Source organism: Vulpes vulpes, chromosome 7, assembly GCF_048418805.1.
Source record: "Vulpes vulpes isolate BD-2025 chromosome 7, VulVul3, whole genome shotgun sequence".
In the NCBI taxonomy this organism is placed as follows: domain Eukaryota; kingdom Metazoa; phylum Chordata; class Mammalia; order Carnivora; family Canidae; genus Vulpes; species Vulpes vulpes.
In genome coordinates, this window is record NC_132786.1 from 52232080 (window position 1) to 52253064 (window position 20985).

Genomic DNA, 20985 nt, shown 5'->3' on the forward strand with positions numbered 1-20985 from the left:
AAACCAATGGGATAATTCTGTTTGTCAAAATGCTGCGCATTTACATTTCATGTAATATGTAATATAGTAGATTTGCCTTCTTTCATCTTGTTTTATGGTTATTCATGATTTTACTTGTTTCCTCTTTTTCCTTGGAGCAGTTTTTGCTAAACTGATCAGATTGCTATGCATTCCCTTTCTCCCCTTGCTAATGAGGTAGGTCTATTGTGCTTTTCTGGGCTCCTCTAATAATTACCTCCCTTTCCTGACATTCATATTCAAATACATGTTTTTCTGTATTACATGAATGCAAGGTAGCAATTATTTCCCTCCATTAGAACTCTATTCCATGACTGTTCCCTCTCTTCCTCCATAGATGAGATTTGGAAACACGTTTACTTTCTTCATCACTTTCTTCCAACTAGTGGATATTGCTGAGGGAAGTGATCAGTTTGGGTTCCAGCCTTTTTTTTTTTAAGGTCTCTCTTGTAGGGATTCTCATACAATTCCAGTTGCTCTGCCATCATCATTTGAGAATTACCCACAGACGTACATCACTGTTTCCTCTTCTCTTCAGGGGCAGTGATTCTGATTCAGCTGTATCGCCTTCTCGAATACTTCCTTAGATGAAATACGTCGCTGATATGGTCTCTGCACATCCCTAACTATCTTGCACTTACTCTGAGAGATGAATGATGTCTTCCTGCACAGAGAATCCCGGGGACAAGTTGTAGTTCTTTTCTCTTAGTAGACGGCATTGGCATTGTATTGTCCTCGACTTTCATTGTTGTAGATGAGAAATTCATTAATCTTTTTGTTTCTTTTGTAAGCAACAAGAAAAGTAACTTGTTTTTTCTCTATAGAATCTTATAAAATATCCTTCTCTCTAAATTTACAAAATGCCTCTAGGATGTGCTTAGGTGTGTGTGTGTGTGTGTATGTGTGTGTATGTGTGTGTGTGTTCTTTTTGATTTTACCTGGAACTCTTGTTTCTTGAGTTCTTTCTTCTACTTGGTCTTCAAAACTATTAATTCGGATTTCATCAATGAACACGTACTCTTCTTCAACTAATCCATCATATTTTTTCATTTGTAAATGATGGCTTTTCTCCCTCCTCCTCCCACCCCCCCTCCACCAGCATTTGGTGGTTATTGTTGGTTTTCTTGTTACTGCCTTTTTCTGTACTTAGATTTCTCTAAGTGCTGTTGTACTTTTTAATTTAGGTTCAAGTTTTCCTCTTCTATCTCCATTGCTCATTTTCATTAGCAGCTTCCTGATTTGTTCATCTTGCATCCTATCCCACTTCCTGCATTTTGGGTGCTATCAAGTGGCTTTCCTGGGTGCCTTAGCAGTAAGTCCTGTTAGACTCTGGAGACACATCTTCCTCCTCCCTGTTTCCTTGGCTGGTAGTCTCACGATGTTAGACTGGAGAAAATCCATCTGTGTAAGGTTCCCCCAGCTCCAGGGGCCAAGGCAGCCTGCTGCTCCTGTAAGGTAACCTTCACTCCTGGAAGGACCATGGAAAGGGAGTTCAGCCTCTCAAAGAAAGTCACAGCTTTCTTTCTGATCTTCACCCCAGAGCTGTACCCCATTCTGAGCTCTCATCTGACCCAAATGGAAAAACTGTCTGCATCAGGTTTGTCCTTCAGTGCCCTGTAGAATTCTAGAGCTCAGGACACCTGGGTGGCTCAGTGGTTGAGCATCTGCCTCTGGCTCAGGGCATGATCCCAGAGTCCCGGGATTGAGTCCCACATCAGGCTCCCGGCATGGGGCCTGCTCCTCCCTCTGCCTGTGTCTCTGCCTCTCTCTCTCTGTGCCTCTCATGAATAAATAAATAAAATCTTAAAAAGAAAAAAAGAATTCCAGATCTCATCTGCACCCTGGATCACTGCTCAGCTCAGAGGACGTGAGGTGTTGGTTGATGAGGCATCATTCAAGCCACCGTCATGCTGGAATCCTGGACACATGTTTACAGGAAAACTTGGACTCCTTCTCTAATGTTCTTTTGATTCACAAAAGAGGGTTATCCTTGGTAAGAGAGAATATTTGTATAAAAGATGGAAGCAGGATGCAGCCCACTAAGGAGGGACAGCAGTGAAAAATCAGGGCCTGTGGGATCTACTACTACACTTGAACCGGTCTTAGACCAGCAATGGTATGAGGGGAGAAGCAGAAGCCAAGTCTGTGAGAGCCGGGATGGTGGGGCGCTACTGACAATGACAAGCAGGAAGAGAAGGCAAATCCCAGAGCAGCAGTAAGGAAAGAAGAGAGTTTCTGGGACCGGAAGCAAGCTGTCAGGAAGACCGGCGGTGAGCCACACTTAGAAATCAACGAGTACCTATCTTTGTCAACCTGCCTTCCTTCTTCCCTTTACTACTCTGCAAATTTATATTCTATTTTGATTTTAGGGATGTAAAAACGGAGACATAATGCTACCTGTTGTTCACATTTAAAAACAGATAACCTTTCTCCCCATTGCCATTCTAGAAATGAAGAGTGAGTGGTGGCCTTTCCATTTAAAAATTCTGCAATTCATGACCCAACACCAATTACTGAATGACTGGTAAACATTTGGGTTAACTCTCTCTCGGGGGTGTTCTTTTCAGGCTCAGGGTTCTGTGGAACAAAGCGTGCTTATTTCCAGACATCACCTTGTTTCAAAAATCACCCTCATGGCCAACATTCCTTGTTGGAGTTGATAAGCATTTTCGTTTGGTTAAGGACACTACAAGTAGTGTGCATAGTGCAGAGGAAAAAAGATCTCTTATTTTATCACTTCTCTAAAACCGTGGGATGATCTTCTGCAGCTGTTTCATGAGAAATGTGTCTCAGACCTGACAGGATAAATTCTCTTCAAAGATGAATCAAAGAAAATAGTATCCAAGAATGCAAAACAAGCCATTGTTACCCTAACCCCATCACACCTACGGAGAACTCCACAGCTGCTAAAAGAACTATTTCCATCACCTAATAAACCACATGGAGAGACTTAAAAAGAGACAGAGAGAGAGAGACCTTTGTGAGATACAGTCAAGTTATACATTATTGTGAATACAAAATCATCTCCAGCTTTACAGTCCCTAAATATTACATGTAATTAACCAGAGTCACCTGCCAGTTGGTAAAGTCACAAAAAATGATTAAAATTAACTTTGATAACAGGCCACAAAATTGGTCAAGAAACATAAAAACATCATATTTCTAGATTTGAATTCTCCATGTAATTGCATTAAGAGGGGTCTCCACTTATGCCTTTCTCTGGCTGAAGTGGCTTTTCCTGTGTCATTCTAAGAATAAGTGGCTGGAGGATTGACAAGTTGTTTTAAAACTCCACGGACAAGCTAAATTAGCATGATTCTTTGGAATTGTTTCAAAGATCTTTGGCTACTAGTAATATTTTTCATTTTTCATTTTTATTATGTGTATGATGTCAGGAGCTGTGGCAGGAAGCACATTTTGTCAATTAAATAATTAATCCCACAGCCTAATAGTCAGTGAGGAAAAATTGACATTTGTCAGGTTCAAAGAAAATGAAAGCCTGGGAGGATTTTTCATTATGCTTGCCTGAGAAAAACATAATCCGATAGCAGACTTTCCTTAGTCATTTCTCTACTACATTTACTGCTCCTGCTACACACATGCCCTGTATCAAACCACAGGAGAGACAAGGTATCTGCAACACCTCCCTCTCGCTCATCCTCTTTCCACCTGTATATCAAATAATCATATCAGTTTTATTTCCTGAAGAGGTCTCCCCATGTCCCTCTATCCCCCAAAATGGCCAAAACTGACACCCATAAAACAAGGAGCAAGGCTTACACAGAATTGCCTGTGTTCCACTGTGGCCACTGCACAGAGGCTGGAAGCTGGGCACTCGGGGTGGGACCGGCCCCGGATTCAAGTCCCAGCTCAGCTGTCACCGGGTGTGGGGTGTAAGGCCTCTCCAGCTGGAGGGGGGTGGTGCTCCTGGGCCCCACGTCACACCGTGACCGGGAGGGTTAACTGATCGTGCCCACACGGCCTGGGGCCCACTGAGGAGTGGTGCACATTGGCTATAAAGAGCAGTGCATTCCAGTTATGTTTCTAATATGGCCTGATTTATGAACGTGTCAGGTGAGCTGCAGCCCCAGCCCACACTGCATTCCTGCTCTTCCTCCCTCTCCTGCCCTCGAACCTTCTCTCCCTGTTCCATTCAGCTGCTCCTGACAAGGGGCCTCCATCTGCTGCCTCGCTCACTCTTTCCTCCGCTCCCTTTCCTTCTCCCCTCCTTGGCTGGCGAGAAGCTGAGTAATAGGGCTGTTTGGTCCCCTAAGAACTTCGGTTCCAGGGTTTCCACAGATGGTACCACCATGTCATCAGCAACAGCCTGCGCTGGATTAGCGCTGCCTAGGAGGTGAAAACTTCAGCTCGCTATTTTTAACCTGTTTAAGCATCCTTTGTGCTGCCAAAACCAAATGCTTGCTTGGGGTGGAGAGGAGCCTCCTCCACGCATCACGCCACATGTGCGAATTTTTTTCTTTTAATGGTATTCCACAATGTTTTTTTTTTTTTCCCCAATAAGGCACTAAACAGTTGTTTTTGTTACAAAAAGCAAGACTTCACACTGGGCTCAGATTGCATGCATTTCATAGTACCTACGATTTTCTTAAACTGGTGAAAAATGTACCCTGATAATCTATGTCAGCTGTGTAGACAATATGAAACTAAAAAAAAAAAAAATCCCTCAGGTTTGGAATTATAAGACATTGTACAAGGACTTCGAGTCCCTTGACTTACCCAGAGAATGATCTCAAAGATATGTTTTATATCTTTCCTTAAAAACTGGATTAAAAGTATTAAACTACTTTGCTCCCTTTCAGAAACTATGATACCTGTAATATTAGCAAGACATGCTTTAGGGTGAAAAAAAAATCTCTCCTTAGCCAATCAAATGAGTCTTCTTCGAGGGAAACGGGTTTGGGTGAGTGAAGGCTATTTCAGTCTAGTTAGGATGGCTCTTTCAACAATGCAGAGAAGAAAAGAACCACGGAAAATTTCCAAACTTTTGATTTATTGCTTTATTACTTTTTCTTAAATTTGTTTCTGTGCAATACCAAACTGTTAGCCACACTGTTTGCAAGGTGATTGGAAAAGAATGAATATATTCTTTAGATTTGAAGTTTAATTGATTTTTTCCCCTCATTTCCTGATTAAATTCGCTAAGGGATGCTAAGTTCTATGTAAATTGACAGAGCAATACAAATGTAAGAGGATTTTATTTTTATTAGGAGCGATCTTGCCCACATCTCAGAAATGTCTTAGAAGAAAAAAAATATAACTATGGATGCCAGATTTAAAATAAGCCGTTGTCTGAAAGCGTGGAAATTGCTAGGTTTAAGACTTGTGAAGTAGAGTTCGAGAAGTCGTTATTCCATGGGTAGGATATGCAGGCAGCAAACAGAGCATAAAAATGTCCAACAAATATATGCGAATGACCAAACCGTAATGGATTATATTATGAGAAGCTAGGATGTTTTAAGGTACAACCTTAATGTTCTAAATTGCCTGCCAGAGAGCAGATTGAACCCTCCCCTAGTAGACTCTTCTACGCACAGACACACCCGCTGATGGGGTGCATTGGCCATGAGATAATTCAGAATAGGGATTCTTACTTTCTAATGGGGGTAACAGGGCTTTTCTCACCACTGTTCCTTTCCCCCGGCATCAGTTCTAACTGTAGAAACAGTGTCTGTGATCACCTTCATGAGAGGGTGAGGGAGCCCAAGAGATCTGGGTTTCAAGCATATGCACAGTGGCCGCGTGCAGACGCACAAACCTCACGTATAAAATGTGCACAGTGATTCTCTACATGTGTCGGTACCCCTAGGTGGGCTCAGGGTGCCTGAATCAGAGGACAGGCATCAAACTTGGAAAATAGTACAAATAATACCTTGACGGTGGGGGGGGGGGGGTGCAAAAAAGCGACACGTACAAGTTGGCACCATCTGAGCGTGCCTTGCTTTATGAGGACGTTGACCTACCTTGTCTGGTGTATTCGTCTGTTTCTCTATGAACCAAATCCTTTACTCTGTTTCCGTAAAGCAGCCGCGAGGAATCATGATCAAAAGCTTTCAAGGTTTCACTGGAACTGTAGGACTTCTGTGTAGGTACCCTACACTCCTCATTGTCTGCTGAGGAATTGGTGTACCGCCGCTCTTTCTCTCGTCTGCTCTTGGTCAGCGAGCAGTAGGGCCGACGCTCTTTCACATCCATTCTTCATTCCTTCTGGGTGCACATCAGTCCTTGCTCAGCCCAAATGACACTCAGGGTTCCACACTCATTGGCCTCTCTGCAAAGATAAAAGGTTTGCCCCACGTCAGCATAACACTCACCTAGAAACCAACACCCTTATGTCCTTCTCAATCTGGAAGACGGTGGAAAGTAACACTGTCACCCACTCAGAAAACTTGCTTCCAACAAAAAAAAAGAAAATTTGTGAAATTGCTGTAAAATACCCTGTAATACCAGCAAGTGAGGCATACCTTCTGTTACTGAGAGTTATGGACGCTTGTTTCAGCTACTGTAACTGATTTTTCACATTAAAAAAAAAAAAAAATTAAGCCCAAGATCAAATTTCACTATGGAAGCCAGCGAAAAGTTGGCCTCAATATGTTTGTTAAATTTCCCACAATGGGACAATTTTTCCCTCACAGCATTTTCTCCATTCACAAATAAATTCCCTCTCTTTTTCTTACAAAGATGTATGCTATTTTATTTCTTTTGATTTTTCTTTAGGAGCAGGAGCAAATTGGGAACTTATTGGAAGTGAAACTTTGTCAAATACATTGGACATTTTATTAATTTTTGCAAACACTTTTTCTTCGGCGGGTATAATTTTCATGTTTCTAGGACCTAAACATCTTCAACTATGGAAGAAGCTGATCTTTCTCTTCTAGTCCTCTCCCAAGAATGCATTTTCCTCTTTAGAAAATGAATTTAATCTGTGCAATCCCGGGGTGCCTGAGTGGCTCCATTGGTTGAGCACCTGCCTTTGGCTCAGATCATGATCCCAAGGTCCTGGGATAGGGCCCCCTGCTCAGTGGGGAATCTGTTTCCTCCCTCTCCCTCTGCCCCTCCCCCCACTCGTGCATACACATTCTCTCTCAAATAAATAAAATCTTAAAAAAAACCCTTCACTATCTGATTTTAAGGCAATTCAAGTGGCTAATTTGATGGGGTAGTTTTTTCCAACTGCCAGTAGCAAGACTAAGTTAGGAGGAGCAAGGCAAATTATGTTTTTTTTTGCTTAGCAACAGTCTTTTTCCTGATTTTGCTGAACAGACAGGGGTAAGAGTGACTGAGCCTAAGGAGGGATGGCTGTCCAGGGCTAATCAGCATTTTATTTTTTAATTTTTTTAAAAGTTAACTTATTTAAGTAATCTCTGCACCCAATGTGGAGCTTGAACTCAGGACCCCGAGATCAAGAGTCGCTTGCTCCTCTGACTGAGCCAGCCAGGCGCCCCTGAAGTGCATTTTTAATAATCCTTCTTTTCTTTATTCTTTCTCATTTGATCTTTTCTCTTAACTCTGAAGATCTCCAAAGGCCTCCAGTGTTTGCTCTCACTCCACTCCTTCTCCCCTAAATTCACTTTTTACTGGAGTGATTCCATAATCAACTTGAAACTAATGATTTCTGGTGGTCCCAGGTCTTCTCTTTGGTTCCACATCCTTAGGGCTGCGATTTCTCTTTAGATATTTTCTCCCATGGAGAATCCTTCTCCCAAGGACTCTCTCCCTCTCTCTTGATCCTCGCCTATACACATCACACTTCTCTTTAATATACTTTCAACATGGTGTCTGGGTGTTGACTCTGACTCTCCCACGTCGGCTCAGTTTACATCTACGAAGTCAACAAGTCTCTAGTCTGTCTGAGCAACATTACAACTCCTCTACCTTTCACTTTCTGCTAATTGTCTTCCATCCCACTATCAGGAGAGTGGTGAAATTCTGCGCTGGAATGATCACAGAGTTCCAGAGCCTGCGCTTGGAAAATCTGGACCGCTCATCTTGCTACCTCTTTATTCAAACTATATCTTCTCCTATCCCTACTGGCTGTGAAGGGTTACCTCATATGGGCTTCCACACTTCTGTGCTATTGTCCTGAGCTGAGCTGTTACAAGTAGTTGCTAATATTGCCTTGGCTGCTGAAACATATCTTGACTTCCGTACCTTTTTGTGATTTTTCCATGAATCTGATTAAATTAAAAAACAATAGTTTTCACTGACCCCTTCTGGTTCATTGCTCTATTGTTCTCTTTACAAGTTCTTCCAAAAGCTCCTAATAGAAATTGGATTTCTCTTATTGTAGCTTTCCTTTAAGACAATAAATAATTAAAAAAAAAAAAAGACAATAAATAATTTTAAGATACCATAACAGGGAATATTTTTATACAACATGGTTAAAACAACACATCAATTCACTCTTTTTATTTCAGAGAAAAAAAATAAAAGCTACTTAAGGTCAATATTTATTGAATGACTATCAAGTATTAAGCTCTCTTTCATGTGCTGAGGACATCCCATGAAATAAAACGATGTCCCTGCCCTCATAGAGCATACCTTTAGTGAGGGGGAATCAGGTACATTTTTTCTAATGAATACATTTGTGAATACATATGTGAATACATATGTCTGAGTTCAAGAAAAATCTTGTTTCCAAACTGATGATGATCTTGATCTCTTTGGAGGAAATGCCATATCAACTCTGATAACTAAATGATCATCAAAAAGCTTTGAATTGACTGGATAAATATCATAATTCAAGTATTTTTAGTAATAGAACTTTGGGATTTGAAATTATTATTCAGTTTTAAAGTTCCAGTTTTTGCCTTGAGTTGACAACCATTTTAAAATAAGTGCTGCTATATATACACATTTGTATGCATTTTTATACTTTAAAAATGGATTGATTGAAACAAGAGGAAATTGGTTTTTTTCCTCCACTACATTTTTGCTTCAGTTAGTTAGACCAGGCACTGGTAAACTCTAGTACACCAGCCAAATGTGACCCATTACCTATTTTGGTAAATAAAGTTTTATTGGAACACAGCACATGCATGTATTTATGTACCGTCTTTGTGTTCATGCTACAAAGACAGCTGAATGGTTGCAACAGAGACTGTAGTGAACTGAATTGTGTCTCCCAAAAAAATATACTGAAGGCTTCATCCCTAGTATCTGTGAATGTGACCTTATCTAGAAATATGGTCTTTGTAGTTGTAATCAAGTTAAGATGAGGTTATACTGGATTCCAGTGGGTCCTAAATCTAGTGACTGGTGTCTCTGTAAGAGACAAGATGAGGAGATTTGGATACAGAGATATATAAACACATAGGAGAGTAGACCACATGAGGACAGAGGCAGAGGCTGAGTTATGTAGCTCTAAGTGAAGGAACACCAAGTGCCGTAAGCAAATGGCAGAAGCTAGGAGAGAGATATGGAGCAGATTCTGCCCAAGAACATCAGCGAAAGTATGGTACTGCCAATACCTTAATTTCATGCTTTTTGCCTCTAGAACTGAAAATATAAAATTCCGTTGTTTTAAGCCACCAATTTTGTGGTAGTTTGTTACTGCAGCCCTAGGAAACCAATGCAGAGATCTGATGGCCTGCAAAGTTTAAACCATTTACTCTCTGGTCCCTTACAGAAAAAAAATTACCAATGTCGAATTAGACTATTCATATGTCTATTCTGTCTTTAATTGTCCCTTTGAATCTTACAATGCAAAATGTATTCTCTATTATATAGCCCGCATGATACAATTTCACGATCTTACAAATTAGATAATCAATAAGTTCTTTAACGTGGTAACACAACTATGGATCATCAATAGTAAAGATGCATCCTTACGGTGATGTTATCAATGTTTATAAATCAATATTAATTAAATGTTGATAAATGAGTAATAAAAAGATAATTGTAGGTATTCTTGAGCTTTAGAATATCTCTAGAACCAAATACATGACTTTTCTTTATTTTTTAAGCAATTCTGAAGTGCCATGAATGATAAATCAAGAAATAGTATTCCTATATACCATCAAAGACAAAAGCATTTTGATCTTAGAGATTCCAAATATAAAAAGTCTTTTGCATCTGTCTCTCCATTTTTGTACATAGTTCAAACTCTTCAAGGAGTTAATCTACACTGTAATGTTTGCAATCACTGATATGCTTCTGATGGAAGTCAATGAGTTCAATATGACTTCAAAAGGCAGTTTTCTGCATTATCTTCTGCACTTATAGCTAAAGATTTGAAGGTTAAAAAATGCAGTTGCTTAAGTAGTGCTAAATTGTTGAAGCACTTTGATGGTGATTGCACAGTCCTACACAGGAAAGGGGGTCCCTATGCACATATTCAGCCTAAAGCATTTAATGAATAAGATCTTAGCTGCAACAGTGGGCAAGGCCTTTGAAAAAATAAGGAAAAAATATTAGAAATAAAGTTGATCTGATTCAATTTGCTACAGCATGTATATAACAATACCAAACTGATTTGGTTAATTTTCATTAGCTCCTTGAAAAACAACTCAGTTACTAACCATAGCACACCTCTGGAAAACACAGCTGGTCTATAAGGCAAATTCTATTATTTGATTATTGATTTTTTTCTCAATTAATTTTTCCGCAAAATATTTGATTGACTATAAATGAATGGGCAGGCCACCAGATTTAGGGTAATCATATCCTCTATTTCAGATATTTTAGTTCAGATATTTTAGTTCAGATATTTTAGTTTAGTTTAGTTTTAGCTTTGAAACTTGGTCAGAGAACTTAACAGTCTTACAATGCTTCAGAACATGTTCCCTAATTCCAAAGAAACATTCTTTAATTGTACTTTTAGGAAGTAATCTGATTTTAATCGGACTTAATATGATTATAATTTATCAGGCTTATAACAAACATCCCTAGAATCATCTGTACTTCCAAAATTCCATGAGCTTAGGTGTCTAATTAGCAACTGAAATAAAAACAAATATTCAAACCCAAAGGATTAAGTAACTTATTGGTCAAATTCACTCATGCTCCCACTTTTATTTCTTTTCTGTAAGAATTACAAATTCCTGAATGTCACTTTGAATATTTTCTGCACAGACTGTCCTCTTTATAATAGTTTGAAAAAGCTCACCCAAAAGAATAAGCAGATTTAAGGAAAACATTAATTTACTCAAACACAGTTTATTTTATTTTGTTTTATTTTCAAACACATTTTAGATTAAAGATCTAAATTAAGCTAGTTGTACACAATACCAAGAAAATTTACCTTTTGTTACTCACAATTCATATTTTCCCTAATAAGTTAGCATTTATGATTTATTACCAATTATGTTAATCAAACAGTAAATACAACTTTGCACACCATAAGAATTTCTAAGTGTTTCCTTTATTGAATGCTAGACTAACGTCAATTGAGCATAAGAGGAAATCAATCACTATTGTTCATTTTAGAGGAAATCTCATTTCCTGAGGCAAATTTACAAAGCAAGGAATTAAAACAAGTACAAAAATAAAATCATATTTTGATGATTTTTTGTAATGCTAAATGCAAGTACAACTAAAATTTGAGCTTACAGTTGTAAATAGAAGAATGTAAGTGAATTGCGATATCCTGTTTAAAGCACAAAGTTAAAACACAAGCAAAACTGTGAGAAGAAATATGGGGAAGAGGAGTCTACTAGGAGTAACAAAAGTGATGCTTGTTGAGAAGATACAGGTACAGAAAAAAATAAATATAGTGAAAAATTAGTGGTTGAGTAGGTTAAACCAAGGCAAGTTTCTTTCTTTCTTTTTTAAAATTTACGTATTTATTTATTAGAGAGAGTAAGTCGGGGGAGGGGCAGAGAGAGAATCTTCAAGCAGACTCCCCGCTGAGTATGGAGCCTGAACTCAGAGCTCAATCTCTCAACACTGAGATCATGATCTGTGCTGAAATCAAGAGTCAGACGCTTAACCAACTGAGCCACCCAGGCACGTCAAGTCAAGTTTCTTTCTTTAAACATGACATTTGAAAACAATCAGTAAGAGCAGCCCTGGTGGCTCAGCAGTTTAGCGCCGCCTTCAGTCCAGGGCATGATCCTGGAGACCTGGGATCCAGTCCCACGTCGGGCTCTCTCCATGGAGGCTGCTTCTCCCTCTGCCTGTGTCTCTGCCTCTATCTCTCTCTCTCTGTGTCTCTCATGAATGAATAAACAGAATCTAAAAAAAAAAAAAGAAAAGAAAAGAAAAGAAAAGAAAAGAAAACAATAAGTAAGAGAGCTGCATGGGGAATGAACTCCAGAGGATTGCAGAGGATACTTCTTGAGAATTCAGTAGAGTACCGATCAGCAGATCTGTATGAAACTACAGCAGGTCAGAGAATGAGCAATTTGGAAGATTATAACAGAGTTTCTCAACTTCGACATTGACATTTTATATAGGAAAATTCCCTTTTGTTGAGGGCTATCCTATAGTAGGATGTTTATTAGCAGCAGTCCTAGCCTCTAACCACTAAGTACCAGTAGCACTCCCAGTCATCACAATAACAAATATCTTCAGACATTACCAAATGTCCCATGGAGGCAAAACTGCCCTTCCAAAGGACCACTGAATGACAGGAAACAGTATCCAGAGCTCATACAAGGATAAGAGTAGTGTATATTTCCAATAGTCAGATTGGAAAAACCTCATAACTTATTAGGTAATGTACTCAGAAAGATCTTGCTTCAGTTGTGGGGAATAACTTAGCATTAAACTAAGCATGGTTTTGGTCTCATTTGAAGTATTAAAAGCAAGACCAGAAAAGGATCAAACTGTTTTCAAGTAGATTAACTATTCCACAACAAAGCTGATAAATATTATAGAAATACAAAAATAACCAGCACTCAACAAGGTAAAACTCAGAATGTCTATCATACAGTCAAAGATTTCTAGCATGCCAGGAAAATAATGAGGGGGAAAAAATGAACAATCAATTGAAATTGACTCAGAACTGACACAGGTATTAGAACTAATAGACAAGGACATGAAATCAGCTATTATAATGGAATTGTATACATCCAAAATACTAAATGGAGACAGAAAACATATAAAAAGGAGACCCAAGTCAAAATTCTAGAGCTGAAAAAACCACGTCTGAGATGGAAAATACACTGGATGCGATGAATGGCAGTTTCACCGCCAAGGAGAAGATAAACGGACTTAAAGATATACTAATAAAAACTGTACAAAATGAAGTACAGAGAAAGAGAATAAATATATAAATACATTGTCAGTGAGATTTGGGATTACTTTCAGTGGCCAATATAGATTGCAATTGGAGTCCCTGAAGGAGAACACAGGAAGTGAATAGAAAAAACTTTAAGAAATCATAACTGAAAAATTCTCAAATTTGATAAACACAATAAACCTACAGACTCCTACAAGCTCAGAAAAATCCAAGCCCAAGAAATATAAAGAAAATTATGCTAAGGCATCTGGTTGTTGTTAAAATTATATATAGTAAAAAAAGAAAGTGATAAAGAGAAAGTCTTATAAGCAGACCCAGGAAAAAGGCACATTACACACAGAGTTCCCTGTTGGAGGTAATGTGAGCAAGAAGACAGTAGAGTAACATCTTTAAAGATGCTGAAAGCAAAAACAAAACAAAACAAAACCCTGTCATTTTAGAATTCTATACCCAATGAAAATATCTTTTAAGTATAAGTACAATAAACCTACCTTTTCTAACATATAAGAGTTGACCACCAGTAGACTCTCATTACAAGAAATGTAAAGGAAGCTATTTAGGTGGAAGGAAAAGAACATTAGAGAGAAATAGGGACAAACAGCACTTGGAAGTGACAGCTATGTGGTTAAACATATGTTTTTTTTTAAAAAGATTTTTATTTATTCATGAGAGACATAGAGGGAGAGAAGCAGAGACACAGGTGGAGGGAGAAGCAGGCTCCATGCAAGGAGTCTGATATGGGATTCGATCCTGGGACTCTAGGATCACGCCCCGGGCTGAAGGCAGGCGCTAAACTGCTGAGCCACCCAGGGATCCCAATATTTTTCTTATTATTTAAATATCGTTAAAAGATAGATGACTGGTTGCATAAAAATCCTAACAGTGTATTGTAAATTTTATAACATAGGTGCAAGTAAAGTATATTGTGACAGCAGCATAAAGGAGGGGAGGAGAGAAATAATACACTATGGTATGGTGTTTATACTATATGTCAAGCAGCATAATATCACCTCGAGAGATACTGTGTTATATCAAAGATGTATACTTTAAACCCTAAGGCAACCCATAAAATAGCAACACTGAGAGTTGTAGCTAATAAGCCAACAAAAGAATTAATGGAATCATAAAAACTGGAAGCTTAAAAAAATATTCAACTAATCCAAAGAAGGTAGGAGAAGAACAATAAAGAATATATGGGTCAAAATGAATACAAACAGCAATTGAGAGACTGAAATCTAACTAGGCCAATAATCACATTAACCATAAATGGTCTAAACACCCCACACAATGCAAAAATTTTCAGATTGGCTGAAAAAAAAAACCATATGCTGCTTTTAAGTAACATTCTTAAACATAAAGACACAAACAGGCTAAAAGAAAACGTATGGAAAAAAGAGAAAAACCTAAGCATACCAACAATCACATTAACTATAAAAAATAAATGATCTACATAGACCAGTTAAAAGGCAGGGATTGTCAGACTGGATGAAAAAGCAAGACAAGACCAGTTGGAGGAACACGTGGCATCAATTTGAAAGAGTGGGGTGGATCTACATGCATTAGCATAAAATTGTGTGCAACGAATAGTGTTTCTTAATTTTTTTACTGCCTCATCATACATGTCAGATGTGATGAGAGGTACTAAAAATGCAGAGATGAATGAGACATCATCTCTAGCCTCTTTCAATGTGAATGGGGAGAGAGGGGTTAAATAATCACACAAATAAAAATACAATTAAAAGTGTAACAAAAACTGCAAAAAGTTGCAAGTTGTAAAGAGAGAGAACAGGGCAGCCCGGGTGGTGCAGTGGTTTAGCGCTGCCTTTAGCCCAGGGCATGATCCTGGAGACCTGGGATCGAGTCCCCCGTCGGGCTCCCTGCATAGAGCCTGCTTCTCCCTCTGCCTGTGTCTCTGCCTCTCTCTCTCTCTCTATGTGTGTGTGTGTCTCATCAATAAATAAATAAAATCTTTAAAAAAATAAATAAAGAGAGAGAACATAAAGTGTGGTCTAATTGAGATGGAGCTAAAAGAAGACTTCTCTCTCTTTTTTGTTTTAAAGATCTTATTTATTTATCTGAGAGAAAGAGAGAGAGCGAGAGAGAGAGAGAGCTAGCACAAGCAGGGGGAGGGGAGGCAGAGGGAGAGAGGGAGAAGCAGACTCTGCAATAAGCAGGGAGTCCCTTGCAGGGCTTGATCCCAGGACCCTGAAATCATGACCTGAGCTGAAGGCAGACAGTTAACCGACTGTGCCACCCAGGCGCCCCAGAAGACTTGTCTTAAATGACATTTAGGTTGAGACCCATAGGATAAATAAGATTTAGCCTGGTCACAAGCATGTGTGTCACAGGAAAGGGGTTGGCAGCGTAACAAGCCAGGTTGACAAAATAACCCATTCAAACAAATGCTTGAGGGCAGAGAAGAGCTTGATGGACAAATGCCAACAGGGCTGGGGCACAGTGAGTGAGGAGACATGAGTGCAAAGGAAACTTGCTGGCCAGGCCTAAGCTGTCTCATTCATAGTGCATCAAAAATGGTGACCAATGGAGAGCATGAAACAGGACACTGCCACAATCGATCAGATTTACAGTCTGACGAGATCCCTCTGGCTCGAGTTGGAGAACACAGAAGAGGGACATCTGGAACAGAAGTGGGGAAGCGTGTTGGCAGATTTTGTGTGACTCCAGGCAAGAGAATGCTAGCTCAGACTAGGGACAGTGAAGATCTGGAGAGGCGGGCTGAGATGAGAGACAGACATGGCATCAGCAAGACTTGGGATGGGCTGAAACAAGAGTGAGGAACAGGGAGGAGCTGAGAAGAACTGGCAGGTTGCTGGCTTGAGCGTTTGGTGGAGAGGGATAGCTCTGAGATGCACAGAGAAGGCTATTCCTAAGCATCACTCAATGCACACTCTCAATTCATGCTTTTCTTTCATTTAAAACACAGTATTATTAAGCAGTAATATGTGTTCTTTGTGGAAACCAGAGAAATACATATAAGTGCCTCCCCTTCAAAACCAAAACAAAACAAAACAAAAAAAACAACCACACATTAAAATTACTACTCTCTTAACATTTTCGGACGTTTTCTTTATGTGCATGTACATGTGTTTATACAAAGATACGTGTGTGTCATATATATATATAACATAGATGATCTTATAACTCATTTCTACTTAACACTGTGAACATGTTCATGTGAGTAAAGATATACTTATGTCTTATCTTAAAAATAATAAATTGGAAGGTTGCTATTTTAACACTCAAAATTATTCTCCATGCATTATCATAGATAGCAAATATGCAAACTTAGATAATGAAGCAAATAGGAATAATATACTAAAATAGCTACTGAATAAGTGTGAATACTGGGAAATTTCTAATTGGAAAATATATAGAACAGTGCCTTAGGCTATAAGAAAAGTGGCTTAAACCTCATCAAATCATTAAAAATTCTTTTAAAATTATTTATATAGAGAAGGAAACAGAACTGGAAATGATCAAAAAAGAAAAAATAAATGGATAATGAGACTAATTCACTCACTAATGTAAAGTAAGAATATTATTCTACGATTTAAAAACAAATAACACAATTCACTTGTATAGTTTGAAATTAAAAGTCATTCTATTTTCCTTGATAACAATTATGGATAATAGTAATATAATAGTAAAATATTTTAATACAGTTATGTAGCTTATGGTCACAACTGCCACAGTAATGGGAGGGAAAGACCCATAATCTCCATACTTCGAACAGATGGAAAAAGGCATGAGGATCCAAAACGGCTGAGCTAAATCCAGCTTTCCTACCTTGCAGACCTTTAGGGTAAGATGTAAATAATATCTCTCAATTTGTCTGTCCACCTGGATATCTGTCATTTCTATTTAACTATTTTTATGATGTTTTAAGCCAGAGCACTGAATATAGTGGCCACCACTTTATTCATCTATGTTTTGGCATGAGCCAGGCCTTTGAAAATTTTGCCAGCAATCCTATCTGGTTCAGAGGAAAAATCAAGGAAACAGTGTCATGTTGATATTACTGTGTTATCCAAATGGCCTCCAGTATACACTAGGTTAAAAACAACAACAACAGCAACAACGACATAGAAAACATTGTTATTGAGGTTAAAAACAACAACAACAGCAACAACGACATAGAAAACTTTGTTATTGAGGTTAAAAACAACAACAGCAACAACGACATAGAAAACTTTGTTATTGTTTTGTGTATTGTTCTGATTGAACTGGGTCACAGACTATCTTTCCATTTTCAGATGAACACACTCACCTCAGTGGATACGCCAGCCACCGTCAAATATGCAATAAAACCAATACCCACCACTTACTGAACGCTTTTTTATGCTAGGTATTTTACACACTGGTACTTCTACTTTTAACAACAGCTCATCAAGTTCGTGTGATTTATCAGTTTTATTGATGGGAAAATATGCGAAATTAATAAAAAATTACAAGTCTGCTAACCAGTGACTGGTGAGGCTGGCACTCGTAGTCTCATGCCCTGCTCTTCCATTTACTTCTCTGAAAGGTTGCCAGATGGTAAGACCTGTGTAGCATCAGCTCCGAATCCAAACCTTTAGTCATAATGAGAAAAGAATAATCAAGACTTCTAGATGGCTTAACAACAACTACAGCTCGCTATGTCAGAAAAGCGACTCAAAAATGGGTATTCCTGACCTGGTGACAGTTGGGAATGCCATGTAAAACTGGATGGGCTTCTTGAGTGAAGAGCTAATATTATTTCCCTAAGTGCTGAGCATATTCCTCTCTTGAAGAGTAGACATAAAAGCACCTTGATGAATTATTAATTTCAATCTTGATTATTTATTGAGTGCTTATGATATGCCAGGCACTTTACATATATGACCTCACTTACTCCTCACAGCAAGCTTGCTAGGTATTTTCACACGGGAGAACTAAGGTCCAGAGCAATTAATTGACTCGTCCAAGGTCACAAAGTCTGGAAGTAGCCAAGTGGAATTTGAACCTATTTCAAAGTAATCCCTAACAAATAGGGGCTTTAAGCAATCACAAAAACAAGTTTTTACAAAGGTAAAGAAACAGACAAACAAAAAACACAGAGGGAGAGAGAGAAAAGGAGAGAGAGACGACAGCGGGGTTTGAAAACCTGTGTCAGGATGTCAACACGTCCAGGATTAAGAAAGTCAGTGAAGGCTGCCATGTTGGCAAGACCACGATAATTAAATTTGCAGAGATCACGGTACTAGGGTAGCGGAAGTTAAAGCCAAGTGAAATTCACTGGCAGAGTAAGAAAGATGAAAAAATTCAAGACCAACTGAAAAAGATAAAATACATTGGAAACATTTTTAAGCTTGTCTTCAAGGAAGGACAGTTAAGGAAGAAATCAGTGATACTTTACTATGATTGTGTTTCATAGGACAGTCACCATTCCCTTGACTTGTCTCCCAGCTCACGTGGTTCAGCTACCAGAGGAGAAGGCTCACCTACATCCCAGTCAACGCAGTCATACAAATTTTTTGTATGCCTTGCATTTCTCTGCATAAATGCTTGTCTTGGGGATTAGCTTCTAGAGGTTCAGTTGGAGTAGAACTCCATCCTGGGGCCTGGGACCTGCCTGCCAGGGACCTCAGGGATGGGTTTAGGAATATATGTGACCTGACTCAGGCCAATAAGGTTAGCTCAAGGACATGCACTAAAACTCTCTGGGCGCACCTACTCAAAACCAGTGAGTGTGCAGTTGCTCTTGTGGGAGGATGTAAACGTGAGTTTTGTATACATTTTTGTCACCATGGGAGAAAGCCTGCCTGCCACTGAAGTCTGCATAGAAGAAAACAGACCTCAGAGAGAGAGAGAAAGAGAGAGAGAGAGAAATACAATTTTGAACCAAGTTCTTACACTGGGTGTTCCAACTAAAACGATCTATATTGCCACAACTGGGAGGACAAGTGTTTGATCAGACGTATCTGTGTTAAAGTCTAGCTCCACAATTTACTACACATGTGTCTTAGGGCCTTGCACAGGTTACTTAAACTCTCTGAGATCTGGTTTCCTGTATTTCATTCTCTAAAATGCATATGACAGTATCTTTCTTACGGAAGTATTATGAAGATGAAATGAGATCAAGATTTCAAAGCATTTCGTACTCTGATTGGCATATAATATAATGTCTGCTTGATAAGAGCCAGCTATCATAATTAAATTCCAGAACACTGTCCAGTGTCCAAGAATACTGTTCAGTATCGAAGGCTTTTCCGAGGAAGCTGTGACAGAGACAGTAAGAGCTCAGTTCTATGAAGTGCAGAGCAAGAGGTAATGCTGTAGCTGTTGTGAAAATGGTATTTTGCTAAATGTTTGAATGGAATTTGGATTTTGAATTTTTGTGAGCTTGTGCAAAATTACTATGCCATCAAATGAGAAAAAAAATTAGTTCCCATGCTGATAATTTCCAAATGGCTTCATCTATAATGTTATCCAAATATTTATGTCTCAGTAGCAGAAAGGAGTAGGCAAACACTGGAAAAACTTTCAAGAGGAGCAATGAAACGATTAAGAGTCTCACTATTCAAAGAACTATGTGAAGTTTATTTTAGTAACAACTAGGTGGAGACCTGATAACTACCCACAAGTACTTAGAGAATGAAAGATAACTGCGGTTATTCATGCCTCTGTAACCCACAGGCAAAATTACTATAATAAACATATCCTCTGTCTACCGCCCAGCAGATAGTTTTCATCTCAGTCTGAAAAGCACCAAACCAGCCAAATGGCACCTTCTTCACAGACCCCTGGGGAGCAGGAAATTCTGGGTCAGTGCTGGAGGTAAGGGTCTTACGCAACTTGGCATCTCTCTGCAGAGAGAGGAGGGAGGTGTGGACAGAGATTCCCAAACCCCACTTCCTCCTTGAAGTGATGAAGCCCTTAGGGGATAAGTCAATTCTGGAATTGCTTCAGGGTTCAAAGCACCTTTGGGTTCAATCTTGGTGTCCAGAGTCCCCAGAAAACTAGGTGAACCCTCTTAGCTTGCACTGGAGACTGTAGAGGCTGGGTCAGGTCTGAACTCAGCCTCTATGGGTATGGGAAAAAGGAAAAACTTTATTTATTTATTTATTTATTTTTTAAATGTGTGAGAGCAAGCCTACCTGGGGATGGGCAGAGAGAGAGGGAGAGGGTGAGGGAGAGAATCCCAAGCAGGTTCTAGGCCCAGCACAGAGTCAGACCCGGTAACCTACCTCACAAACCCTGAAATCATAACCTGAGCTGAAATCCAGAGTTGAATGCTCAACTGGCTGAGCCACGAAGGTGCCCCAAGAACTAACATTTTCATAGCCTGTCTGGCAAGCAGTCTGTGCACTTACCCTAGAAGATTCAACTCTTCAATATTTGTCTTCTTGGGTGCTTATTGTCTGTTTTTAAGTAATTTTTAATGCAACACTATCAGGGTATATAAATATGCTTGGCTCAGTATAGGCTCACATAGAAATGTAATGTTTTGACATCTCAAGTTTACTTAAACACCTTAAAGTGCATATGTATAATATACTCAAATATTTTGACTTTCCTTAAATGCTGCCAAATAGTCTAGTGAAAATAGGAAAAGTGTATCCAATTAGTCAGCTGTTCTGATTTTCTGAATGCTTTATTATCACAAAGACAAATATGTGCATAATTTATAATTCTTATAAAAAAATGTTAGGAGTCAGGTACACATGGTCTGACCCAGGCCTACCTTGTCAGGGGCATCTGCCGAGGGGTGAGTGACAGTCTGC

At 39.1% G+C, this 20985-nt stretch overlaps 1 protein-coding gene across 9 annotated transcripts in view; it reads right to left on the reverse strand.

The window, feature by feature from the left end:
- Positions 1 to 20985, reverse strand: part of TENM3 (teneurin transmembrane protein 3) — a 2512213-nt gene that overhangs the window by 438032 nt on the left and 2053196 nt on the right. For all 9 annotated transcript variants that reach the window (XM_072763857.1, XM_072763858.1, XM_072763865.1 and 6 more), the window contains one exon: positions 6000 to 6307. In XM_072763857.1, coding sequence (XP_072619958.1) covers positions 6000 to 6231 — 232 coding nt within the window. In that variant the 5' untranslated portion in view covers positions 6232 to 6307. The remainder of the gene's footprint in view (positions 1 to 5999; positions 6308 to 20985) is intronic.